Consider the following 23,967-nt stretch of genomic DNA (forward strand, 5'->3'; position numbering starts at 1 on the left):
GAATTTTTGTATTATTATTTTCTTCAATTAGATTACCTGGGAAATATATATATATATATATATATACACACACACACACAAACACACAAAGTATCAATAGTTTGCCTGCATACCAATATTTCTCTCATCAATGAATAAACAGTAGTTGGTACAATATTGGAGATGGCAATATTTTCTCTTGATCTGCGGATACTCTACATGCTTTCTGAGGCTATCAATATGCTTCCACTGTTTGGAGCTACCAGTGTTTCAAATAAACAATGTGATATTGCTCTGATCACTTTTTCTTTTGTAAGTATATTGTCATTTGTGCCTTGAAGCTTGACAGATATTTCTCTATGTATCAATTTAGCTTCGCTAGAGAGCCTTTTCAATATGCAGACTGTTTCTCCAACTCAGAGAAATAGTCTACACTTTGATTAATTATTGCTTCTCCTTTACATGTTGCTTTTACTCTTTTTAGAGCTGCTATTTTTCACTAGACCATCCAATGTATAGTTATATTTTGTATAAATTACTCTTTTGTAATAAACATGATGGTGTTAGGAAAGATGAAATATTTCATGAAACTGGAGGGTGAGAGACATGTAAATAATTGTAATAAAAATATTTATGGCATCGTTTTTAGTGGTAAAATGAGAGATAATGCATAGAAAAGCAGAGATGAACTGAAAAGATACACATAAGGAAAGAAAATAAAGATAATGGAAATAAAATATTTTAGTGGGAAAAAAAAACCAACACACTTTTATCCTCACATTTTTCTTTTCTTAAAATAAGTTTCTGTAACTGCCTTAAATATATCTCCAACATTGGGTTGCATTTTGTCAATTAGGCTAATATTTATGAGACAATTAGCTTTACTCTACTTCTGGAACAGATTATCCCAAACTTTGTTCAATTTCCTATGGAATACATGTTACTGATTTTAGAGAAGTGTCAGGTTCTGTTGGGTCACAGCACTGAACAAAGTAGAATAATGAGAGCCATTCCAGAGTAAAATTTTATAACCCACGTTTTGGTAAATACTTCCTGTATTTCAGAAATTCTGGTGTTTATTGCAGTTGTTTATTTTAAAAGTATAGAAAATTCACAAAATAACATAAAATGAGTGAACAGATATTTAGTACACTTCAAGTGTACAAGTTTTTTAAAATATATATTTTTCTAAATATCAATTAATAAATTTGATAAAACTAAAATAAAATGTTCAATTCCGTTATAACAAATGAGTGACAGAAAACTCTTAAAGCAGTGCATTAAAATAATAAATCTCCCATTGTATAAACAAATAAAAACTTGAAAATTAAACATTATTTGATATTTTAAGGAGCTAGCTTCAAAAGCAATATGCTTCAAAAACAATGCCACTTTTGGATACTTAATATATCCTTGCTTAACATTTTCCAGCTGCTGAAACAGTTGTTTCAAACTTAATGCTATTCTAGGAAATGGAAACAAGAAATTCATAAAGTAACTCAAAATTATTTTCCCTGACTTTGTTATCTAGAAATACTATTATCATTTGTTTAAAACTTGGAGGAGGTTTTTACTACATTATTTTTTTCAGGGCTTGACCATACTAAGTTGTAATTTTTATCTTAAATAAAACGTTGTCTTCAGTTTTATGTTCCGTAGATTCTTCCTGTATAGATGGAGATTCTGATACAGAGTCATTTATACCAATTTTAACACCATCATGTTCCATTTCCTGGAAAAAGGCCTTTGATGTAAATAAAGACTTATTCTAACAATAGAAGCTTTGCAATACTGCTAGATGCTTACTCTATGACATATATGGGCACAGACAAATGTGTAACCTTAGACTATTCATTCCATCTGTTTATCTTTTTTGCATAAACTGGACAACTCTGTCACTGTCTGGACTCAACATAAATGATTCATAGTTCTCCAATCATAAAAACAAAGTTATTAGACAAAAATGTCTCTAGGTGTGGTCATTAAAATTAACATGATATACTTCAATCTTAGAAAATAGAAAATTAGCTTTAAAATATTGAAGTGTTAATGTGTACAACTGAGTCACTTTGACTCACTTTGTTGTACAACAGATTTAACACAACACTGTAAAACACATCAATATTAAAAACAAACCAACAACAACAACAACAACAAAAAAAACAAACTTAAGAATGGTAATCTTTTGATATCCCAAACACCTGTTTGCTTTGACTGTTTTTGCAAAAACACCTATATACCCTGCCTCCTCCTTTAGCGCCTTAGAGCAGTTTTTCAGAGCTATTTGGAAGGCTGCTTCCTGGGCTTAAATCCTCAGCAAATCCACTGAATAAAACTTAATCCTCAACTTAAAAATTAAAACAGTAATTACTCTGGCTAGACTATGGGACTGAGAGAAATGAAAATATATAAAAATATGATAGTGATAAGTGCTATAAAATTTTAAAAATAAGAATGAGTTAAATTAGAGTGGCTGGGAGAGCTATTTAAGGAATTTTTGTTAAAATCAACAGGAAAGATATATTTGAGGAGATGTTATTTGAGGAAAACCCTAAATGAATGAACATTGAGTTGGTGTAGTTTCTAGGAGAAATTTTCTTTAGATAGAAAATCAACACAGGCAGAGGATTGAAGCAGATGCTTAAGGTATTCAAGGAACTTCTTGAAGACCAAAGTGACAGGAATTGAGTAATCAAAGGGATCATAGTAGGAAATGATGCAAAATGTGTCTAGTCTTCTGAGCATTTAAAACACTTTAGATTTTAGTTAAATATAATAAGAACCTGTTTAAACAGAGTACCAGGGGATAACATGATTTTATCACAAATACACTCTCTTGTGAGAAAATAGGTGATTAAGAAAGGAAAAGTCAATTTTCTTTATCCACAGCTTTTATCATATAATGATAACAGCTCTGTTTTCTACTTATTCAAAGCCATTGAGTCATTTATTTACTCATTTTCTCCTTAACTCAGTCCAGCATAAGAAAATATATTTTCTTAATTCAATTTTAAGAATACATCCATAATGATGAAACTGGAGCCCATTATACAGAGTGAAGTAAGCCAGAAACATAATTCAATCATTTCTTACTATGTCTCATCCAGGTTCAAACTGATAGTAAGGTGGATTACTACATTGCCTCCTAAGTGGCCTTTTTGCATCTGTTTCCCTAGTTTCTCTTCAACACAACAACCAAAGTGCCATTTTAAAGTATAAGCAAGATACTGTGACTCATTTGCCAGCAATACTGTAATACTTTGTATTAACATACAGCAAAATTCAAAGACCTCAAAACATCAGGGATAGTCAGCACTGTCTCCATCTCCAGTTTTCTGTACATCCTCACTACCCCCTCCTCTCCTGAAGATCAGTTCTACTAACCTCATTAGTATGATGTGAGCAGGCCAGGGTGATTTGCAGTGGATATTCCCTCTTCTATGCACACTCTTCTCTAAATATTTGCAAGTTCCATCACCTCACTCAAATCAGTGCCCAAACACAAGCTTTCTCAATGAAACTTTCATTCACCACCTACATACACTTGAATGGAGAGTCAAATCAAAGAGGTAAAATGGGATGTTAATGAACTTCCCAGATGAGAAATTTTGGTGGTTTTACCAAGGGAGTTAACTTCATAATGATAAAAGTGTTCATATCCATGATATATAGATACAGCAAAATTAAAAGATTTACTGATAGACCAGAAATACACTTGTAGAGAGACAAAGAAATCAAAGATCAAGTGAAGAACACTTACAGAAAAGGAGGTTTATCCAGGGATTGAAAAATCAATCATTGCTATGTAATATATTAAGTATGAGTTGCCATACTAGATAGGCATGAAAACAGATGCAGGTTAACCTGGTAGGATACAGGAGTAAGCAGCTTTCATGATTTCAGCACAACAGAACATGAAGGAAGAGAGATATGGAGATACAAATTGTCAAAAAATTTAAGCAACCAGGTGGGTAGTTTCCCAAGATAGACACTGAAATCATCAAGAAAGATGACTACTGTTGTAGCGAAAAGGACACAAGTCAGATGGCAGAGACACAATGGGGGATGGAGAGGCTGTGAGAGAAAAGGAGATGCATGAAAGGAGCCTGGAGAGAGAGGAATGCAATTAGGGAGAGAATGGTCTATGATATAGTCATGTTCTCAAGATAGGCTTTTCATGGGGAAGGAGAATGATCTGGGCACAGCAACCAGGGCAAGGCTATCCACACCCTTCCTCACCAGATGTACACGGGTTGTGGGTGAATGGATAGCACCACCAAAGAGGACTCCAAGTCCTCAGACTTCAGTCAGAGAAAGAAAGGAAGGTATGCAAAGAGCGTGGTGTTGGAGCATTTGCTGCTGGAGATCTCAAGGGCATAGTGGAGAGCAGTGGACACTGAAGTGTTAGAGGTTGCACAGAGCAGTGTGGGTATAAATCCATTTGATCTGGTACGAGCTGGAAGACTTTGAGGTTACATGATGCAAATTCAATCTTTATATGTACTTAATGTAGTGACTTCTGTCATTATATTTTATTAGTTATTATTCAAAAGGGAATTAATAGGTTCAGGACTAGTAGAAATTGTACATATATTCTCAAACTGAAGCACTTAGTGGTCCAGATTTAAATATGACTTATGTAAACTGTAACAGTCTCTGAAAATATAAAATGAATATTAACAGAGTAGAAGATGCTCTTGATGATGAAGTGTCAACAGTGTCCCAGGTATTTTCAATTGTAATAGAGTTTATAGTCATAATCTGAATTTTTAAACAGTAGTAAACTTTCCTCCATGTTAAATTTCAGAAGTATTTATTCAAAAGGAAAATCTAGTGTATAAACATGGCTATTGATTCCAAGGAAAGAGAATTTTTTTTAGATAATCAACTAACCTAGTTTTTTAGATAATTAACTCCAAGAGATTGAAGTGTCTTTTTAGTTAAAAATTATTGAGTGACCAAGTGGAAACTTTCCATTAATTAACAAATTCCTTATCCAAATGTGTGATAGCTATCTTTACAAGAATTTTTCAATATTAATGTGAAAATATAAATTTATTACTTTTTGAAAGGAAATATGTTGACCTATATACTTCAAAGGCATGATGTTTTATTTCAAAGTCACAATTCATGCTTCAGTAGGCTTACTCATGACAGATACTGAAAACCCTAACCCTGTCCATGGCTGAGGTGGTGAGATATCACATAAAGGAAATGCTGAAACTAACTTGAGAAGAAAAAAAAAAAAAAAAAAAGTATGTTAATACACTGAATTGTGTCTTAAGGGGGGAAAGCTGTAATTGTAACTTTGAGTAGGGAACAAACAAAAAAACAGAAAAGAAAAAGAACAGGCTAAGAGAATAAAATAAAATATTACTATCCCATGAAATGTCTTAGAATTTGAGTAGAGAAAATGAAAATTTTAAAAAGCAAAAATATTTCCATATAGCATAATTTCTGATTAAAAAATACTTATTTTTCTAATATCTAGCTTATGGTATCTTTTACAAAGATAACTCTCAAATATTTTTTAAACAGTTGATTTTCAGATTGGAAAAACATATATGTATAAGAGAAAGATACTACATGATTTCATTACCATCTATTCCCTGATTTGTGTTTTCTCATTTCATTCTGCATATTCAGAATGTGATCCTCTTTACATTAGACAACATTAGAGGCATTGCATCTTTTAAATATTAAAATAGATAGGTGTGTGTATGTGTCTACATTTGTCTTCCCATGTGTGTGATTGTGCAATTGTACATGATGACAATATCAGAATTGTGAGTCATGACAGTCTTCAAAGCCCTTGTGTGGTCTGGTGACACAAGCATTCCCCTCTCTTATGTGTAATGCAGAATGTAGACTCCTTCCTGTCAGAGCAAGGTACCTTTTCCTTCACTGTCCTGCATCTCCTGCAGAAAGTAGGCCCAGACTTTGAAAGGCCTCACTACAGCTGGACTCTGCAATCCTGAACCTTGCCTCTCACATACATGGAACAGGGTCACAGAGACTTGCAGCTTCAGCACTGCCTTTGAAGCAGCTCCTGGGCTTTTCAATGAGCTCCTGACAAGCCCTCACACCCCTAACTCAGTGCTAGCACTTGCAATTGCCCCACTAGGAGTCACCTCCAAGGCCATCAAGGGGAACCTCTTATCATCATATACCACAGGCACCTAAAGAAGCCAGACACCTATCCAGCTCACTCCTCACTATGTGGATCTTTCCTCTAATCATTTTTTTTTTTAAGCTTTGTGTCATCTTTAAGCCATATATATATATATATATATATTTAGTTGATGTATAGTTAATTTGCATTGTTATGTTAGTTTTCAAAGATACAACTAAGTGGTTCAGCAGCTCAAACAGATCAATACCAGAAAAACAAATCAGCCAATCAAAAAATGAGAAGACCTAAACAGATATTTCTCCAAAGACGTAGAGATAGCTAATAAACATATGAAAAGATGCTTGATATCACTCATTATTAGAAAAACGCAAATAAAAACCACAATGAGGTATCATCTCATTCTGGGTGGTGACCCAGAATAATCACATCAAAAAATCTACAAATGATAAATGCCAGAGAGGATGTGGAGAAAAGGGAATCCCCCTACACTGTGGGTGAGAATATAAATTGGTGCAGCCACTATGGAGAACACTATGGAGGTTGCTTAAAAAGCTAAAAATAGAACTGCCATGTTACTGTTGTTGTTGTTCAGTTGCCCAGTTATGTCTGACTCTGCAACCCCATGGACTGCAGCATGCCAGGCCTCGCTGTCCCTCATCATCTCCCAAAGTTTGCCCAAGTTCATGCCTATTGCACTGGTGATGCCATCCTGCTATCTCATCCTCTGATGCCCTCTTCTCCTTCTGCCCTCAATCTTCCCCAGCATCAGGGGTTTTTCCAATGAGTCAGCTGTTCACATCAGATGACCAAAACACTGGAGCTTCAGCATCAGAGCTGACATATGACCCAGCAATCCCACTCCTGGGCATATATCAGGAGAATACCATCATTTGAAAAGATATATGCACCCCGATCCCTTGTAGCTCATTTGGTAAAGAATCTGGCTGCAATGCAGGAGACCTGGGTTCAATTCCTGAGTTGAGAAGATCCCCTGAAGAAGGAAATGGCAACCCACTCCAGTATTCTTGCCTGAGAAATCCTATGGACAGAGGAACCTGGCAGGCTACAGCCCTTGGGGTCACAAGAGTTGGACATGACTTAGGGACTCAACCATCATCCACCCCAATGTTCACTGCAGCACTATTTACAATAGCCAAGACATAGAAGTAATCTAAATGTCCATTGACAGAGGAATGGATGAAGAAGATATTGTATATGTATACAATGAAATATTATGCAGTCCTAAGAAAAATGCAATAATGCTATTTGCAGAAACGTGGATCTAAATCTTCATCCTAACTTTGTAAAGAGATTGTCACACATAGGAAGTCAAAGATCATATGATATCATTTATATGTGCAATCTGAAAAATGATACAAAAGAACATACTTATAAAACAGAAATAGACTCATAAAAACTTTTTTAACATAATCTCATGTGATGGCTGCTCTCTCTCCCTCCGCACTCGTATCAGTTGTGACTGTTAGTAGGTGTCCTTATTTTCCTCATGTGACTTGCAGATAGTGCCCCATCCTCCTCCTTAAACATCTCAATCATTTGAAGATGGTGCTACTCGTATTTCTTCCTGTAGTATCCACAGCTAACCCTCCTGGGGATTCCCTCTCATTCTAGTTTTTCAGCATTTGACACCTGGACTATTACATACTTTTCTCTGATACAATCCCAATTTTACTGAGTTATTTCAATATCTGCATGGTTCACTTCTCAGAGGAGGAGACCGTCTTAACTCAAGATCTGAATTTCATCGTAACTTTCCAAACAACTCCCACTGCGGTATTCTATATACCATACATCATACCTAGCGGCGTTCCTTCCCTAATCTTAATTTCAAGCATCATGTGGTACTTTGATTGACAGACTCATTCTTTTTCAGCTCAATCCTTTTAGTACACTGACGTCAGTTTTTAAACCCCAAAATCCATTGCCCTACCTACTCTTCAATATCTACTGGTCCCTTCATATATTCACTTCTTTACTTACTGAATTAAATGGCATGGTCCATTTCTATATTGACTTGTTGCATATACCTTCAAGTCATTTGTCTTTATCCCTCCACTATTGCATCCTGGTGAAGACCCAGATGTAGTTTAATTCAACATACACACTATTTCATGTGAGCATATGAGTAACTACACAAGGTTTGAGCATGCTACACTTTACTGCAGACTCAACTCATTTTCAGGAAGCAACAGTTAGAACTGGACATGGAACAACAGATTGGTTCCAAATAGGAAAAGGAGTATGTCACGGCTGTATACTGTCACCCTGCTTATTTAACTTATGTGCAGAATACATCATGAGAAATACTGGGCTGGAAGAAGCACAAGCTGGAATCAAGATTGCTGGGAGAAACATCAATAATCTCAGATATGAAGATGACACCACTCTTATGGCAGAAAGTGAAGAGGAACTAAAAAGTCTCTTGATGAAAATCAAAGAGGAGAGGGAAAAAATTGGCTTAAAGCTCAACATTCAGAAAACTAAGATCATGGCATCTGGTCCCATCACTTCATGGGAAATAGATGGGGAAACAGTGGAAGCAGTGTCAGACTTTACTTTTTGGAGCTCCAAAAGCACTGCAGATGATGATTGCAGCCATGGAGTTAAAAGACGCTTACTCCTTGGAAGGAAAGTTATGACCAACCTATATAGCATATTAAAAAGTAGAGACATTGTTGGCAGAGACTTTGCCAACAAAGGTCTGTCTAGTCAAGGCTATGGTTTTTCCAGTGGTCATTTATGGATGTGAGAGTTGGACTGTGAAGAAAGCTGAGCGCCGAAAAATGGATGCTTTTGAGCTGTGGTATTGGAGAAGACTCTTGAGAGTCCCTTGGACTGCAAGGAGATCCAACCAGTCCATCCTAAAGAAGATAAATCCTGAGCGTTCATTGGAAGGACTGTAGCTGAAACTCCAATACTTTGACCACCTCATGAGAAGAGTTGACTCATTGGAATAGACCCTGATGCTGGGAGGGATTGAGGGCAGGAGAAAGGGACGACAGAGGATGAGATGGCTGGATGGCATCACCGACTCGATGGACATGAGTTTGAGTAAACTCTGGGAGTTGGTGATGGACAGGGAGGCCTGGCATGCTGCAATTCATGGCGTTGCAAAGTCAGACATGACTGAGCGACTGAACTGAACTGAACTGTGTTGTTGAGAAAGGGTATTTGCTATGGACAATGTTATCTTGGCAGAATTTTGTATGCCAAGGCCAAACTTGCCGGTTACTCCATGTATCTCTTGACTTCCTACTTTTGCATTTCAATCCACTATGATGAAAAGGGCATCTTTTGTTTTGGTGTTAGTTCTAGGAGGTATTGTATGCCTTCATAAAACTCATCAGCTTCAGCTTCTTCAGCATAAGTGGTTGAGGTGTAGACTTGGATTACTGAGGTGTAGACTTGGATTAGTGTGATGTTGACTCATTTTCCTTGGGAATGAAAGAACATTCTGTCATTTTTGAGGTTCCAAGTACTGCATTTCGGACTCTTTTGACTATGGCTACTCCATTTCTTCTATGGGATTCTAGCTCACTGTAGTACCTATAATGATCATCTGAATTAAATTCACTACTCCTGTTCACTGTAGTTCATCAATTCCTAAGACATCAATGTTTACTTTTGTCATCTCCTGCTTGACCACATCAATTTCCCTTGATTCATAGACCTAACATTCCAGGTTCCTATGCAATAATTGTTCTTTGCAGCATCAGATTTTACTTTCATCACCAGACACATCCATTAATATTCAGCTATCCAAAAATCCTCATTATAAAGCAAAATAGACATTTTAGGACTTATGCCCATATAATGATTCAGAATTTCTTAAGTATTTATTTAAAACCAATTCCACAACAATTTAAAAACACATTTAGAGTTTTCTACTTTAACTGGAAATATTATGTCACTAAAATTTTAAGCTTAAAACAGAACATTGTTTTATTTTTGTCAACAGGATTTAAAATTCATATATTTTTGTTTAAAAGTTCAGTTCAGTTCAGTTCAGTCACTCAATCATGTCTGACTCTTTGGAACCCCATGGACTGCAGCACTCCAGGCCTCCCTGTCCATCACCAACTCCCGGAGTTTACTCAAACTCATGTCCATTGTGTCAGTGATGCCGTCCAACCATCTCGTCCTCTGTTATCCCCTTCTCCCCTCATCTTCAATCTTTCCCAGCATCTAATTATTAATTATACATTCACTCAAAATCTTGTTTCATATTTCATGCTTATGGCACTAGTCTTGCAAGGAAAAGACTCCTGTGTTGTCTGAAGTTGCTTATGAAATTTGTTTGTAGCTATCAGTGAACACATACACATGTAAAAAAAATGGAAAATTATTTTTATACAAAAATTGTGTATATCTCAAATATAATGAAAGGATGCTTAAGTGGCAATTGGAGTGGTAGACATTATTTTCATAAGTATATAACAGAAGTTCTCAGCACACCAATGTAGAAGATTCTATTTTCCAAAATATCCCAACATTATTTTCTATGTCGCCTGCTCTTCTTACTATTTTTTTTTCAAAATTCTCCTAATTGAGGGTTGGGGTCTACAATTCCCCCATTGAATGTAAGCAAGCTGCAACTATGGGGAAACAATGCTCTGTGACTTTATTTTATTCCATTTTATTTTTACACAAATAGTCATGGTAACTTTATTTGTAATAGACTACAGATTTCGAAGTTACCCAGCTGTAGTTACAACGCATGAATAGCAAAAAAAGAAAAAGAAAAATTATGGTATAGCAACACCATGGAATATGACTCAACAATGAAAAAAAAAAACACAGTTTATAAACATAAGTTGGTTGGAACTCAAGGGAATTAGGGTGAGTGAATTAAAGCCAATCTCAAAAGGCTACATGTTATATGATTGCATTTATGAAACTTCTTTTTTAAATAATATTTATTGACATGAATCATCCATGGATTTACACGTGTTCCCCTTTCCGATCCCCCCTCCCGCCTCCCTCTCCATCCCATTCCTCTGGGTCTTCGCAGTGCACCAGCCCTGAGCACTTGTCTCATGCATCCAACCTGGGCTGGTGATCTGTTTCACCCTTGATAGTATACTTGTTTCAATCCTGTTCTCTCAGAACATCCCACCCTCGCCTTCTCCAACAGAGTCTAAAAATCTGTTCTGTATATGTGTGTCTCTTTTTCTGTTTTGCATATAGGGTTATCGTTACCATCTTTTAAAATTCCATATACATGTGTTAGTATACTGTATTGGTCTTTATCTTTCTGGTTTATGTCACTCTGTATAATGGACTCCAGTTTCACCCATCTCATTAGAACTGATTCAAATGAATTCTTTTTAATGGCTGAGTAATATTCCATTGTGTATATGTACCACAGCTTCCTTATCTATTCGTCTGCTGATGGGCATCTAGGTTGCTTCCAAGTCCTGGCTATTATAAACAGTGCTGCGATGAACATTGGGGTACATGAGTCTCTTTCAGATCTCGTTTCCTTGGTGTATATGCCCAGGAGTGGGATTGCTAGGTTTAAAAAGGTCTAGTTATCCGAGGATGGTTAGAACCCAGCTATCATGATAGGATAAAGCCAAGTCATACAGAGGAATTATATTTATGGTTCTGGCTGATAGTTCCAGCTGAGAACCTGTTTAATAGTCAGGATCATCCATTGCACGTGTGGTAAGGAATTTCTTAAGGTATAAATATGAATTCATACTATGAATTCAGATACGAATTTTACTAAAATGATGATAGTCATTTGTGGGAACTCCTAAATCACCCTCTGGTCTTATTTGAGTATTAAATTGAAATATTAAAATATATACAACAATATAAAATAACCGAATGAGAGGGTAGCAGGCAGGAAGGCCAGGGGTCTCCAAATGGATGAAATAGGCTGCAAGTGCCAGACATTTTTATTTCTCTTAAGCACAGGAGGAAATAAACCAGCAATATATTTTTTTTTCTTCTCTATACAAATTTAAAAGGAGATTTCTCTTAAAATGCTGTGTTGCTATGACACCTGGTTTCACCTGAAGCTAACTATTTTCAAACCTTGAGTTAACCAATACATTTCTTTTTCTTATGGAAATGTTTGTCTTAAGCTATGTTAATGTACCCCAGACTCTGTCTTCAAGTTGGTTCCGCCAAATGGCCTAAACTACTTACTCAGATATTGTTCCCCTAATCTATGAAACAAAACTATTTGTTTGGTAATCTGCCCTTCTATAAGATTCAAGTCAATCGTTTTATGGCCAGGGATGAATTATCTGGTGCCATTCTAAATTCTAAGACATTCCTTTCTTTCCATTAACAGCCTGTGAGTGACTATATAACTTACAGCTAAAGACTAGGAGGGGGGTACTCTTTCCGCCCCCTTCTGATGCCTATGTCAGAAGCTTTCTCTATCTCCTTTATACTTTAATAAAACTTTATTACACAAAAGCTCTGAGCGATCCAGCCTCATCTCTGGCCCCGAATTGAATTTGTCTCCTCCGGAGGCCAAGAATCCAGGCGTCTTATCGTTCAGCAACAACCTTTCATCTTGGGGACTCGTCTGAGATCCTCAGGACAAGGTAAGGATGCTTGGAGCTCTAGTTCTTTGTTCTCCTAGCGAACACGTTTTCTGCTGTACTTCACTAACTCTACGGTGTGCTTGTGTGAATGAATGAAACGCCCTGCACGAAGCAAGTGAGGAGCCCTGCTCTGCGGTTCTGCGGCGACCTCATAAGGCTTATGACAGAAACCTGTCGGGGGTTTATACCAACCTGCCAATGCCAAGAGGCCCCCAATGTCTCCTTCAAGAACCGACCAGAAATGGGCAAATCATGTGGACGGAACTCTCCTTTCTCGGTCAAACTTTTCAGTCTCTTTGACCATTTCATAACTCTTTGGGAATTAGAAGTACTAACCTAATCTATCAGATCATAGGCTTTCCAGGGGCTTGTAATCTATGTTGCTACTGTACTGTGGCCTAGGTCTCAAACTGGGATTGGTAGTCAGGAAGCGCCTAGCCTCGCTAGGACTCAAAAGTTCAGAAGCTAGATGGAGCTCTAACTCCAAGAGCATCTCTGAGGTTAAAGGTTACTCGGATTGGAACTGCAATGTTTTTTTTTTTTTTTTCCCTTTGGTAACACTGGCTCTTAGTGGGCCAGAGGAGGCTCTTATACCGGTGTGGTGAGGCTTGAAAAGAACATCTCAGTTTAAAGTTCACACAGGTCTTATTGCGGTCAGGAATATATTCAGGGTCATGCACAGGCACTCAGGTGATGAAGGTTTCCCCCAGAGGCCTTAGCTTGGGAGGCATTCCGGAAGGTTACTCTGATTGCGCCCCGGGTGGCATCAGAGGCAAGCGAGGTGAAGAGCTGGACGTCAGTCAGGGATGCCATCAGGTCTACCCCTGGTGCATCCCCACCCCGTCTCGGTGGTAGAACCGGGAGGGACGAGTGTGACATCTGCTTTGGTAAGGGACAGACTAAGTCCGACCGGGAAGGATAAGCTTTTGGTGTAAAGTCTGTCTACACCCCCATCTAGAGCAGGGAGGGACGCCTCTGGTAGAAAAAAATGGCGCTGGTCGCTTTTTTTCTCTCTTACAGATGGGAGCTAACAATTCCAATCTCACTCCTTTGAACTGTATCCTGAAAAACTGGGATAGATTTGATCCCCAGGGCTTAAAGAAGACACACCTGGTCTTCCTATGTGATACTGCATGGCCGCGGTACCCACTGGGAGTCAGGCGGTCCCAGCTACAGAACCAGACTGGGACTATAACACTGCTAAAGGAAGATGGGATCAGAGTCATTTTGTCAGATGTATTCTTGAAGGACTCAGGCAGGCGCATTCTAAGCCTTTAAACTATGGCAAACTGGCAGACATAGAACAGGAGGAGAAAGAAGCTCCTGGTAAATTACTAGATAGACTGAGAGAAGCCCTTCGCAGATTCACTGAGATTGATCCCAAAAGTGAAGAGGGGAAAGTGATCTTAAAGGATAGATTTCTCACTCAGTCGGCTCCAGATATTTGCTGTAAGTTATCAAAACAGGTGTATGGACCAAACCAGTCTTTAGACAATCTGTTTCAACTAGCTCAGACAGTCTTTTATGGTAGGGAATATGAGGAAAAGAAAAAAAGGCAGAGAAAGACAGAGGAAAAGGCAGAAGCCTTCACAATGGCTATGAAAACCGTTTTTAAACAGCCTGAGAAAAATGCCCAGAGGGACCCAGGTGAAAAGGGATGGGCTTGCTATTACTGTAGAAAGGAGGGGCATCTCAAGTGGGGTTGCCCTAAGGCATCTAAGCCGCCCCCAGCTCCATGTCCGGTCTGCAAGGGACCACACTGGAGGAGAGACTGCCCCCAGAGGCATAGGTCTCAGGGGTCTGACTCTCAAGACCATCAGGACTGAAGATGCCCGGGGGTCCCCACACAAGCTCCCATCCTAATTACACCTAAGGAACCCTGGGTATTGATAACGGTGGGAGGCCAATCCGTCAATTTCCTTTTAGATACTGGGGCAACTTACTCCATGCTTACTGAAGCCCCTGGCCCACTTTCTTCCCAATCTGCTTTCATAATGGGATTGTCTGGAGGAGCCAAAAGGTATTATTTCAGTTATTCTCTATCTTGCAGCTGGGATTCTGTGCTATTTTCACACGAGTTTCTTATCGTGCCAGAATCACCCTCACCCCTTTTGGGGAGCGATATACTGAACAAGGTCCATGCCTCTGTTTTCATGAATATGGAGCCCTCCCTTTCTCTACCTTAGTTGAACAAAATGTGAATCCTAGAGTATGGGCTGATGGGAAATCTGTGGGTCGAGCACAAAATGCTATTCCTGTAGTTGTCAAGCTCAAAGACCCGCACTTATTCCCACATAAGAAGCAGTATCCACTGAAACCTGAGGTTAAGGAAGGGTTAAAACCCATCATTGAGAATTTAAAGGAGCAGGGACTATTCGTTCCCTGTAACAGTCCATGCATCACTCCTATTTTGGGTATAAAGAGATCAAATAATAAATGGAGATTAGTTCAAGGTTGTGGTTCCTTTACACCCCGTGGTGCCTAATCCTTATACTTGTCTGAAATTCCTGAATGAGCCAAATATTTTTCAGTAATTGATTTAAAAGATGCCTTCTATTCAGTGCCTTTGGCGGGAGGAAAGTCAATTTCTATTTGCCTTTGAAGACCCCACGCAGCCAGCTTCTCAGTTAACCTGGGCAGTTTTGCCCCAGGGATTTCGTGATAGTTCTCACTTATTTGGACAAAGTTTGTCACAGGATCTACAAAACTTTAATAGCTCTGAAGCGGTGGTGTTACAATATGTAGATGATATTTTGCTCTGTGCTGAGACAGAGGAAGCTTGTTCACGAGCCTCAGAAGATTTCTTAAACTTTCTGGTAGGCTGCGGTTACAAGGCATTAAGAGAAAAGGCTCAGCTTTGTCAACAATCTGTTAGATATCTGGGCATAATCATATCAAAAGGGACTAGGGCCATAGGCCCTGAGAGAATTAAAACTATACAAAACCATCCCCTACCTATGACTTTAAGACAGTTGAGAGGATTTTGGGGAATCACAGGCTACTGTTGTATTTGGATTCCGAGCTCTGGGGAACTTGCCCGGCCTTTATATAAACTTATAACTGAAATTCAGCAGGCCCAAACTGACAAACTGGTTTGGTCTCCAGATACTCAAAAGGCTTTTAAGGTTCTTCAGACTGCTCTCCTGCAAGTTCCCGCTTTGAATTTGCCCACATGGTCAGAATTTAACTTGTTTGTCACTGAAAGAAAAGATATGGCCTTGGGAGTTTTGACACAACCCTGAGGGCCTCACCAACAACCTATTGTTTATCTAAGCAAAGAATTAGATGTAATTGCACGTGGGTGGCCCCACTGCCTAAGAGTAATTGGGGCCACGGCTTTATTAGCACCTGAAGCTTTAAAAATAATTAATGGACAAAACCTTACTTTACTGACTTCTCATGATGTGAGTGGAATCTTAAATTCTAAGGTTAATATTTGGATGACAGACAGTATACTTCTTACATATCAGTTATTGTTGTTAGAAGGACCAGTAACTAAGGTTAAAGTTTGTGGAAATTTAAATCCTGCTACTTTCCTTCCTGAGAAGGAAAATGAAACACCTGATCACGATTGTTCCCAATTCCTAACTTTAAACTATGCAGATCGGGAGGATCTAATGGATACCCCATTAGACAATCCTGTCATGGAAATATTTACAGACGGCAGTTCTTTTGTTCGAGATGGAAAGCGTAAAGCAGGTTATGCTGTGGTGACTGCTGAACAGGTTTTAGAAGCAAAATCTCTCCCCCAGGGAACCAGTGCCCAGTTAGCGGAGCTTGTGGCTCTGACCCGAGCTCTAGAATTAAGCAAAGGGCAACGGGTAAATATTTACACTGATTCTAAGTATGCTTATTTGACTTTACATGCTCATGTGGCGATATGGAAAGAAAGACAGTTTAAAACAGCAACAGGAGAACCTATTAAGCATTTCAGAGAGATCGAGAGACTTTTAACTGCTATCTATTGTTCTAAAGAAGTAGCGGTTATGCATTGCAAAGGGCACAGCAGGGATGGGAGTAAAGTAGCCGCCTTTAGCTGACTCTCAAGCCAAAAAAGCGGCACTTTACGAAACCCCCTCCCTACAGACGCCTTTGATCTGGACAGGTCCTGTGGAACAGGAAAAACCACAATATACTGAGGAAGAATTAGAAAGATATGAGAAAAGAGGAGCAAAGATTACTGATAAAGGATGGTTACAGTCCGAGGATGGACGATTAATAATTCCTGAAAATGCTCAGTGGAAAATTCTTAAGGGTTTACATCAGAGTTTTCATTTGGGTGTAGAAAGTACTTCCCAGATGGCTTCTCGTTTGTTTGAAGGTAAAAATGTAATGAAAACTTTAAAGAACATTATCACAGTGTGAGGTTTGTCAGAAAAATAACCCAAAGACTGAAAAGCTAGCAAAATTTGGATTACAACGAAGGGGAAAGTATCCTGGAGAGGACTGGGAAATTGATTTTACCCATATGCCAAAAGCTAGGGGATATTCTTGCTTACAAGTTTGGGTGGATACTTTTACTGGATGGATTGAGGCTTTCCCCTGGTAGTGAACAAGCTAAGGAGGTTGTAAAGATTTTAATCCATGAAATTATCCCCAGGTTTGGGCTGCCACGGAGCCTTCAGAGTGACAATGGCTCCGCCTTTAAAGCTGCTGTAACTCAGGGGGTGTCTAAAGCTCTAGGAATAGAGTATCACTTACACTGTTCCTGGAGACCCCAATCCTCCGGAAAGACTGAAAAAGCTAATGACATTATCAAAAGACATCTGCTCAAATTAACTCAAGAAACGCAGGACAACTGGATTAAAGTCCTACCCGTAGCTTTAATGAGGGCTCGAACTGCCTCCAAAAAGGAGGGGCTGTCCCCCTTTGAATGTATTTATGGAAGGCCTTTCTTACACACGGACATTATTATAGACCCTGAAGCCTTGGAGTTAACTAATTATGTAACTCAGCTCTCAGCTTTTCAACAGGCATTACAGAACTCCGAGAGACGACTCCTGACCCAGCCTCTGAATCCAGCAAGCCTCTATTTGAGCCAGGAACCGAGGTCCTCATAAAAACATTGGGATCTGGGGGCCCATCCCTCAAGCCCCTCTGGGAAGGCCCTTACCAGGTCATTCTTTCTTCTCCCACAGCTGTCAAAGTCCCAGGAATTGATTCATGGGTACATCACACTCGAGTTAAGGTGGCACCCTGACCAGAACTAAGTGATGTCATTTTATGTCTTTACTTTCTATGCTCTGACTTTGTACTTTTCAAATGGGCCTGATAATCTATGTGAGCCTACTTCTGCTGACTCCAGAAATCCTGAGTCTGCCCTTTGATCCTCAAGACAATGCCTTCCTGTCCTGGGCTCACTCCTATGCTGCATTCCACAATCGGTCTAACTGCTGGGTCTGCGGAGCACTCCCCTCTTCATCAGTGGAAGGCTTCCCGTGGTGGACATCTCCACTTCAAGGAAAAGATCTCCTCCAAGTCTAGGAATACCTTTGAAAACAATCATATGTGATGCCTCTTCTTCGGCTGATGACATCTAACAACCCTAGAATGGACTGGTGCAATACTTTGTACTTTAACTATGGGCATAATGTGACTTTTAATTTTGATTATACACTGTCTCAGTTTAATTACTATTTTGCTTCACATAAGACAAATAGGTCTAGATCTGATGGTTTTTTACCTGATGTTTATCAAATATGGGATGAGGTTATATGGCTAACTCCTGAAAAAGGAAGTCTAATATTTACTGCCCCTATATGCTGGGAACAAACAGAACCATCCCCCAAAGTTAGCCAACAACTTAATCACAATTATTGGAAACGATTGGGATTTTTGCCTCAGGAAATATGTAACGTAATCATTCCCGTGTTTTCCAACCCCAGTTCAGGATCTCCCTTTGTCTGGCCAGGCACAAATTGGGACTGGGTATCTCAGTCACGCTGGCTTGCTCCAAACGGGACTTACTGGATATGTGGCTCTTACCTATGGGCTTGGCTTCCCCATGGCTGGATAGGGAGATGCACCCTGGGTCTAGCCTTTACTCATGGCTTTATATTTTCAGAGCTTCCAGAAAAGCCTGCTAATTTACCCCACCTTAAAACTCGGTGGGCAAGGTCTGTATTTCACTGGTATGATTATTTGGCTGCAGTGTTTGTCCCCTCTTTGGAAACTACAGATGTTATGCTATGAGTAGATGCTTTGGCTAATTTTACTCAACAGGCATTACAAGATTCTCAAAAAGCGATTTCAGCTCTTAATGCTGAACAAGCACAAATTAGGAAGGTGGTTTTACAAAACAGATTGGCTTTAGACATTCTGACAGCTGCCCAAGGGGGAACTTGTGCCATCATTCATACTCAATGCTGCGCATATGTTGCAGGAAGGGGGACATTTGTTGCAGGAAGGGGGACCCCCTTCCAGGGTCCGAAACTGGGCTCTTGTCTAACACTCGGAAAAGAATTGTCCGAGGAGACGTGTTGACAAAGCAAGAGATTTTATTGGGAAAGGGCACCCGGGTGGAGAGCAGGAGGCTAAGGGAACCCAGGAGAACTGCTCTGCCGCGTGGCTCGCAGTCTTGGGTTTTATGGTGATGGGATTAGCTTCCGGGTGGTCTTTGGCCAATCATTCTAATTCAGAGTCTTTCCTGGTGGCGCACGCATCGCTCAGCCAAGATGGATGCTAGCAAGAGGGATTCTGGGAAGTGGACGGACAGGTAGTGTCTCCTCTCGATCTTTCCCGAACTCTTCCGGCTGGTGGTGGCCTATTAGTTCCGTATTCCTTATCAGGATCTCCTGCCATAAAACAACTCATGCAAATGGTTACTATGGTGCCTGGCCAGGGTGGGTGGTTTCAGTCAGTGTGCTTCCCCTAACAACTCCCCCCTGAGAGACTTCATACTCAAGGTGCTTCTTGGGAATTGGGGCGGAGGTCTCTTTCTTCTGTAACTTCTTCCTGCTGTGTCGGGGCGTAGGCCTGCCTAGCAGAGCAGAAGTCTCTCTCTACCTTTCCTGAAGCTTGAGGCCTCCAGGATGAGTGGAGCCGGTATTTTATGCCTAAGCATGCGGCTAGGTTTTGGGATATCGTGGCTGTAAATGAGGGCCCATTGTCACTCTGAAGAGACCGAGGCAGCCCAAACCTAGGCACTATCTCCTTCAGCAGAGCCTTACAGACTTCTGTAGCTCTCTCTGTCTCAGTAGGGAACGCTTCGATCCATCCTGTGAATGTGTCAATAAAGACTAGCAAATAAGAAAACCCTTGGGTCTTTGGCATGGCTGTAAAATCTACTTGCCAGTCCTCTCCTGGGTATGATCCCCGATGTTGGACAGGTTTAATTAGAGGAGGTGGCAAGGGTCTGGTTTTTGAATTATTTCTTAGACAGGTATCACAATTTTGTGTGACCTGTCTAACAACCTTAGCTAACTGGGGATGGTAGAGAATAGACTTAAGCAAGATTTCTAGATTATCTCTTCCAAAATGGATGCTCATAAGTAAGGGGTTAGTAATTTTCTAAACCTGAGAATCAGGGAGTATTATTTGGGCCTGATCAGTCTGAAACCACCCATGTGACCCAATCTCCCACCCCCGCTCAGCATATCGGGAATGTTCCTCTGGGGTATAATCTGGAGTCAGGGTTTCCTTGGGGAAAAGGGGGCAGATAGCAGTGGCAGAGGTAGCTTCCCTGGCAGCTTGTTTTGCCTCTTGATCAGCTTTCCTATTTCCCTGGGCCTCTTTTTCTTGCCCCTTTTGGTGACTCTTGCAGTGGATGACAGCTAATTTTGCAGGAAGTTTGACTGCCTCCAGGAGCCTGAGAATGAGCTCTTTGTGTTTAATAGGAGAGCTTCGGGCACTGAGCATCCCTCTTTCCAAATTGCTGCATGGGCATGCAGAATGAGGAAAGCATACTTAGAGTCCGTATACACATTAATCTTCTTTCCTTCTCCTAACTCCAAAGCTCTTGTCAGGGCAAAAAGTTCAGCTTTCTGGGCTGAGGTGTCTGGGGGAAGAGACCCACTTTTTTTTAGTTTTTTCTAGGCTCACTACTGCATATCTTGCTTTTTTCTCTCCTTTTTTTACAAAACTGCTGCCATCTGTGTACCAGTTTCCTCTGGGTCAGATAAAGGTGTCTCTGATAGGTCCGGGCGAGAAGAGTATAACTCGTCTATGATTTGTATGCATTGGTGATCCAGAGGGGAAGTAGGGGGATCTGGCAGTAAGGTTGCTGGATTTAAAGTCTGGCAGACCCTCAACCTTATTTCTGGAGTGTCAAGGAGGAGGGCTTGGTATTGGGTGATCCTTCCCCCTGTCATCCACCTGTCCCCTTTAGTTTCCAAGACTGCTTACACCTGGTGAGGCGTATACACTGTGGTGGGCTGACCCAGGGTCAGCCTAGATGCCTCCTTAACCATAAGAGCGGTGGCTGCTACTGCCCGGAGGCAAGTGGGCCACCCTCTGGCCACCTCATCTAGTTGTTTTGAGAGATAAGCCACGGGTTGTAATACGGGCCCCATCATCTGCCCTAACATCCCAAGAGCAGTTCCTATCCTTTCAGAAACATAGAGTCTAAAAGGCTTCTCCAGGTTTGGGAGGCCTAAAGCTGGGGCTGTAGTGATGGACTCTTTTAGGGCATTAAAGGCCACCTTGCAGGTCTCATCCCAGTCGAGTGGCTCTTCCTCTTTCCCCCTTAACTTTTCATATAGGGGTTTGGCCAGATTGCCATAATTAGGAATCCAGATCTTGCAAAACCCGGTCATTCCTAAAAATCCCCTAAGCTGTTTTTTTGTTTGGGGGTACGGGGTATTTAAGATGAGGGATTTCCTCTCGGTGTCAAGCATTCTTTTTCCTTCTGTAATTATAAATCCAAGGTATTTTACTTGGGTTAAGCTAATCTGAGCCTTCTTGGGGGATACTCGATAACCCTTTTCATATAGGAAATTTAGAGTTTTAATAGTGTCCATTTGAGAGCTGGTAAAATCTGGACTAGCTATGAGCAAGTCATCCACATACTGTATTAGACTACTGTTCGTTAAAGTTAATTCCCTTAGTTCTCTCCCCAAGGAAGTCCCAAAGATATGAGGGCTATCCCTAAACCCTTGTGGTAGTCGAGTCCAGCAGAGTTGTATGGTCTCCCTCGTTTCCAAGTCCCGCCACTCAAAAGCAAAGAGTTTTTGGGATTCAGGATGGAGAGGAATGCAAAAGAAAGCATCTTTAAGATCTAAGACTGAGAAGTACTTGGCTTTTCCTGGGACTTGGGATAGGAGGGTATACGGGTTTGGGACTATGGGGTGGATGGGAACCACAGCTTCATTAACAGCTCTTAGATCTTGGACGAATCGATAAGATCTATCTGGTTTTTTAACGGGCAAGATTGGAGTATTGCAGGGGGACTCACAGCTGATTAGAATTTCAGTATCTCGGTATTTGTTAACTAATGGTCTAAGACCCTCAAGAGCTTCTGGTTTTAAGGGATATTGTCTTTTCCAGGGGTAGGGAGCATTTGGCCTCAGAGAAATCTTTACCGGTGGAACATTTATGGCTAAACCAGGGCTGGAGACATCCCACACCTGGGGATTGACCTCATCTAGGAAAGGGACAGACTCTTTTTTTTTTACCTCTGACTGTAAATATTTAGACACTAGGCAAAGAAAATTATCGACTTTTACCTTTTCCCAAGTCACTTTGGTTTGGAGGCGGCAAAGAAGGTCTCTCCCCAGTAGGGGAGCAGGGCAACCAAGGATGTATAAGAAGGGGTGGGTTCCTTGCCAATTTTCCACCTTACAATGGAGGGGCTTAGTAAAATTTTGGCTTTGGGGTTTTTTATCTACCCCTATCACCATTTTAGTCTGGGAGTCTAAAGGTCTTAATCGGAAAGGAAGAACGGAGAAGGCAGCCCCCGTGTCTAGAAGAAAGTTCACATCCTTACTTTTTATTTGTAGAGTCACCCAAGGGTCGAGAGGAGTGATCTGGATCTCACCATTCGCGGGGGTTTCTCGAGCCGCTGGGCACCGTCAGTCCTGGTCGCCCAGAACTAACACAGAGGGAGCAGGTGTAGGGGTCGCCATAAGCCTTCCCTTAGGGCGATATGGACACTCCCTTTTTTAATGTCTATCTTCTCTGCAGTAGGCACATTGGGTACGGTTCAGCCGCGGTGGATTGTTAAGATCTTTTTTTTTTTTTCCTTGCTCTCCCTGGGACTCTCGCATAGTGGCAGGATGAATCAAGGCCAGGATTTTAGCCTGTTGTTGGGCCAAGGCCTGGGTCTGCCTCTCTATTTTCTTATCTTTTCGGACCTTTTTTTGCTCCCTTCTTGCTTCCTCCTCCCGGTCCCTGTTTAAAAACACTCTATTTGCCTCCTCCACCAAATCGGAAATTGGGGTCTCTGGTCCTTTTCCTAGTTTTTGTAATTTTTCCCTTATGTCTGGGGCTGCCTGGGTTATGAAGGAATGGGCCAACAGGACTCGTCCTTTTATACTTGTTAAATCTGTCTCGGTAAAGTTTTTAAAGGCTTCTGTGAGTCTACCCAAAAAAAGAGCTGGATTTTCATTCTCTCCCTGTGTAACCTCTTTTATCTTATTATAATTAACAACCTTTCGCACACCCTGGGTCATTTCCTGTAGTAGGCAAGTAATGAGGTGTCTTAAGGATTTTTTTCCTGCCCTTGTATTAGGATCCCAGTCTGGCTCTGTCGAGGGAATTGCCTCTTTGGCAGGGGCCAGACTGACATCTACCCGCTGTCTTTCATCAGCCACTTTTTTAGCCTGATCTAGGATTCGAGCTTTTTCCTCATCATTACAACACCGGGTGAGGATGACCATTATATCCCTCCAGGTGAGGGAGAAGTTAAGGCTAAGATGCTTAAATTTATCTTTAAATTTTGGGGGGTTCTCGGAATATGAACCCAATTGTTCCTTGCATTGGGTAATGTCTTGCATAGAGAACGGAACATGAACGTGCATAGTTCCCCGCTCCCCATCTGGTACCTCTCTTAGGGGGCAGATTTTGTCTGAGGATGACCTTTTTTTCTGTAGAGGACAAAGCTTACTTTTTGATCGTAACCCCATGGGGGAGGGGACATATGGAGGAGGAGCCGAGGCGACTGGGAGTGACTCCCCTTCTGATCTCATGTCTTCCGGGCCGGGCTCCTGACTTCCGGGCGTGTCTGACCCTCCCTTCCTCGTGGCCTCTCTGCTGAAGCAGGGGAGGTCAAGAGAAGGTCAAGGGGATCTTCTGTTTCAGGCCTTGCTAAAAGGATTTTGGAAGAGCATTTATCGA

The 23,967-nt window shown here is 40.7% G+C and overlaps 1 protein-coding gene across 1 annotated transcript in view; it reads right to left on the minus strand.

Annotated features, from left to right (window-relative positions):
- The window catches only part of EYS (eyes shut homolog), a 278,615-nt gene that overhangs the window by 71,446 nt on the left and 183,202 nt on the right, over positions 1-23,967 (minus strand). Inside the window, 3 exon segments of the mRNA XM_061131522.1 lie at positions 8,114-8,198; positions 10,377-10,452; positions 22,670-22,723. Coding sequence (XP_060987505.1) covers positions 8,114-8,198; positions 10,377-10,452; positions 22,670-22,723 — 215 coding nt within the window.

Source organism: Dama dama, chromosome 28 (genome assembly GCF_033118175.1).
Source record: "Dama dama isolate Ldn47 chromosome 28, ASM3311817v1, whole genome shotgun sequence".
In the NCBI taxonomy this organism is placed as follows: Eukaryota; Metazoa; Chordata; class Mammalia; order Artiodactyla; family Cervidae; genus Dama; species Dama dama.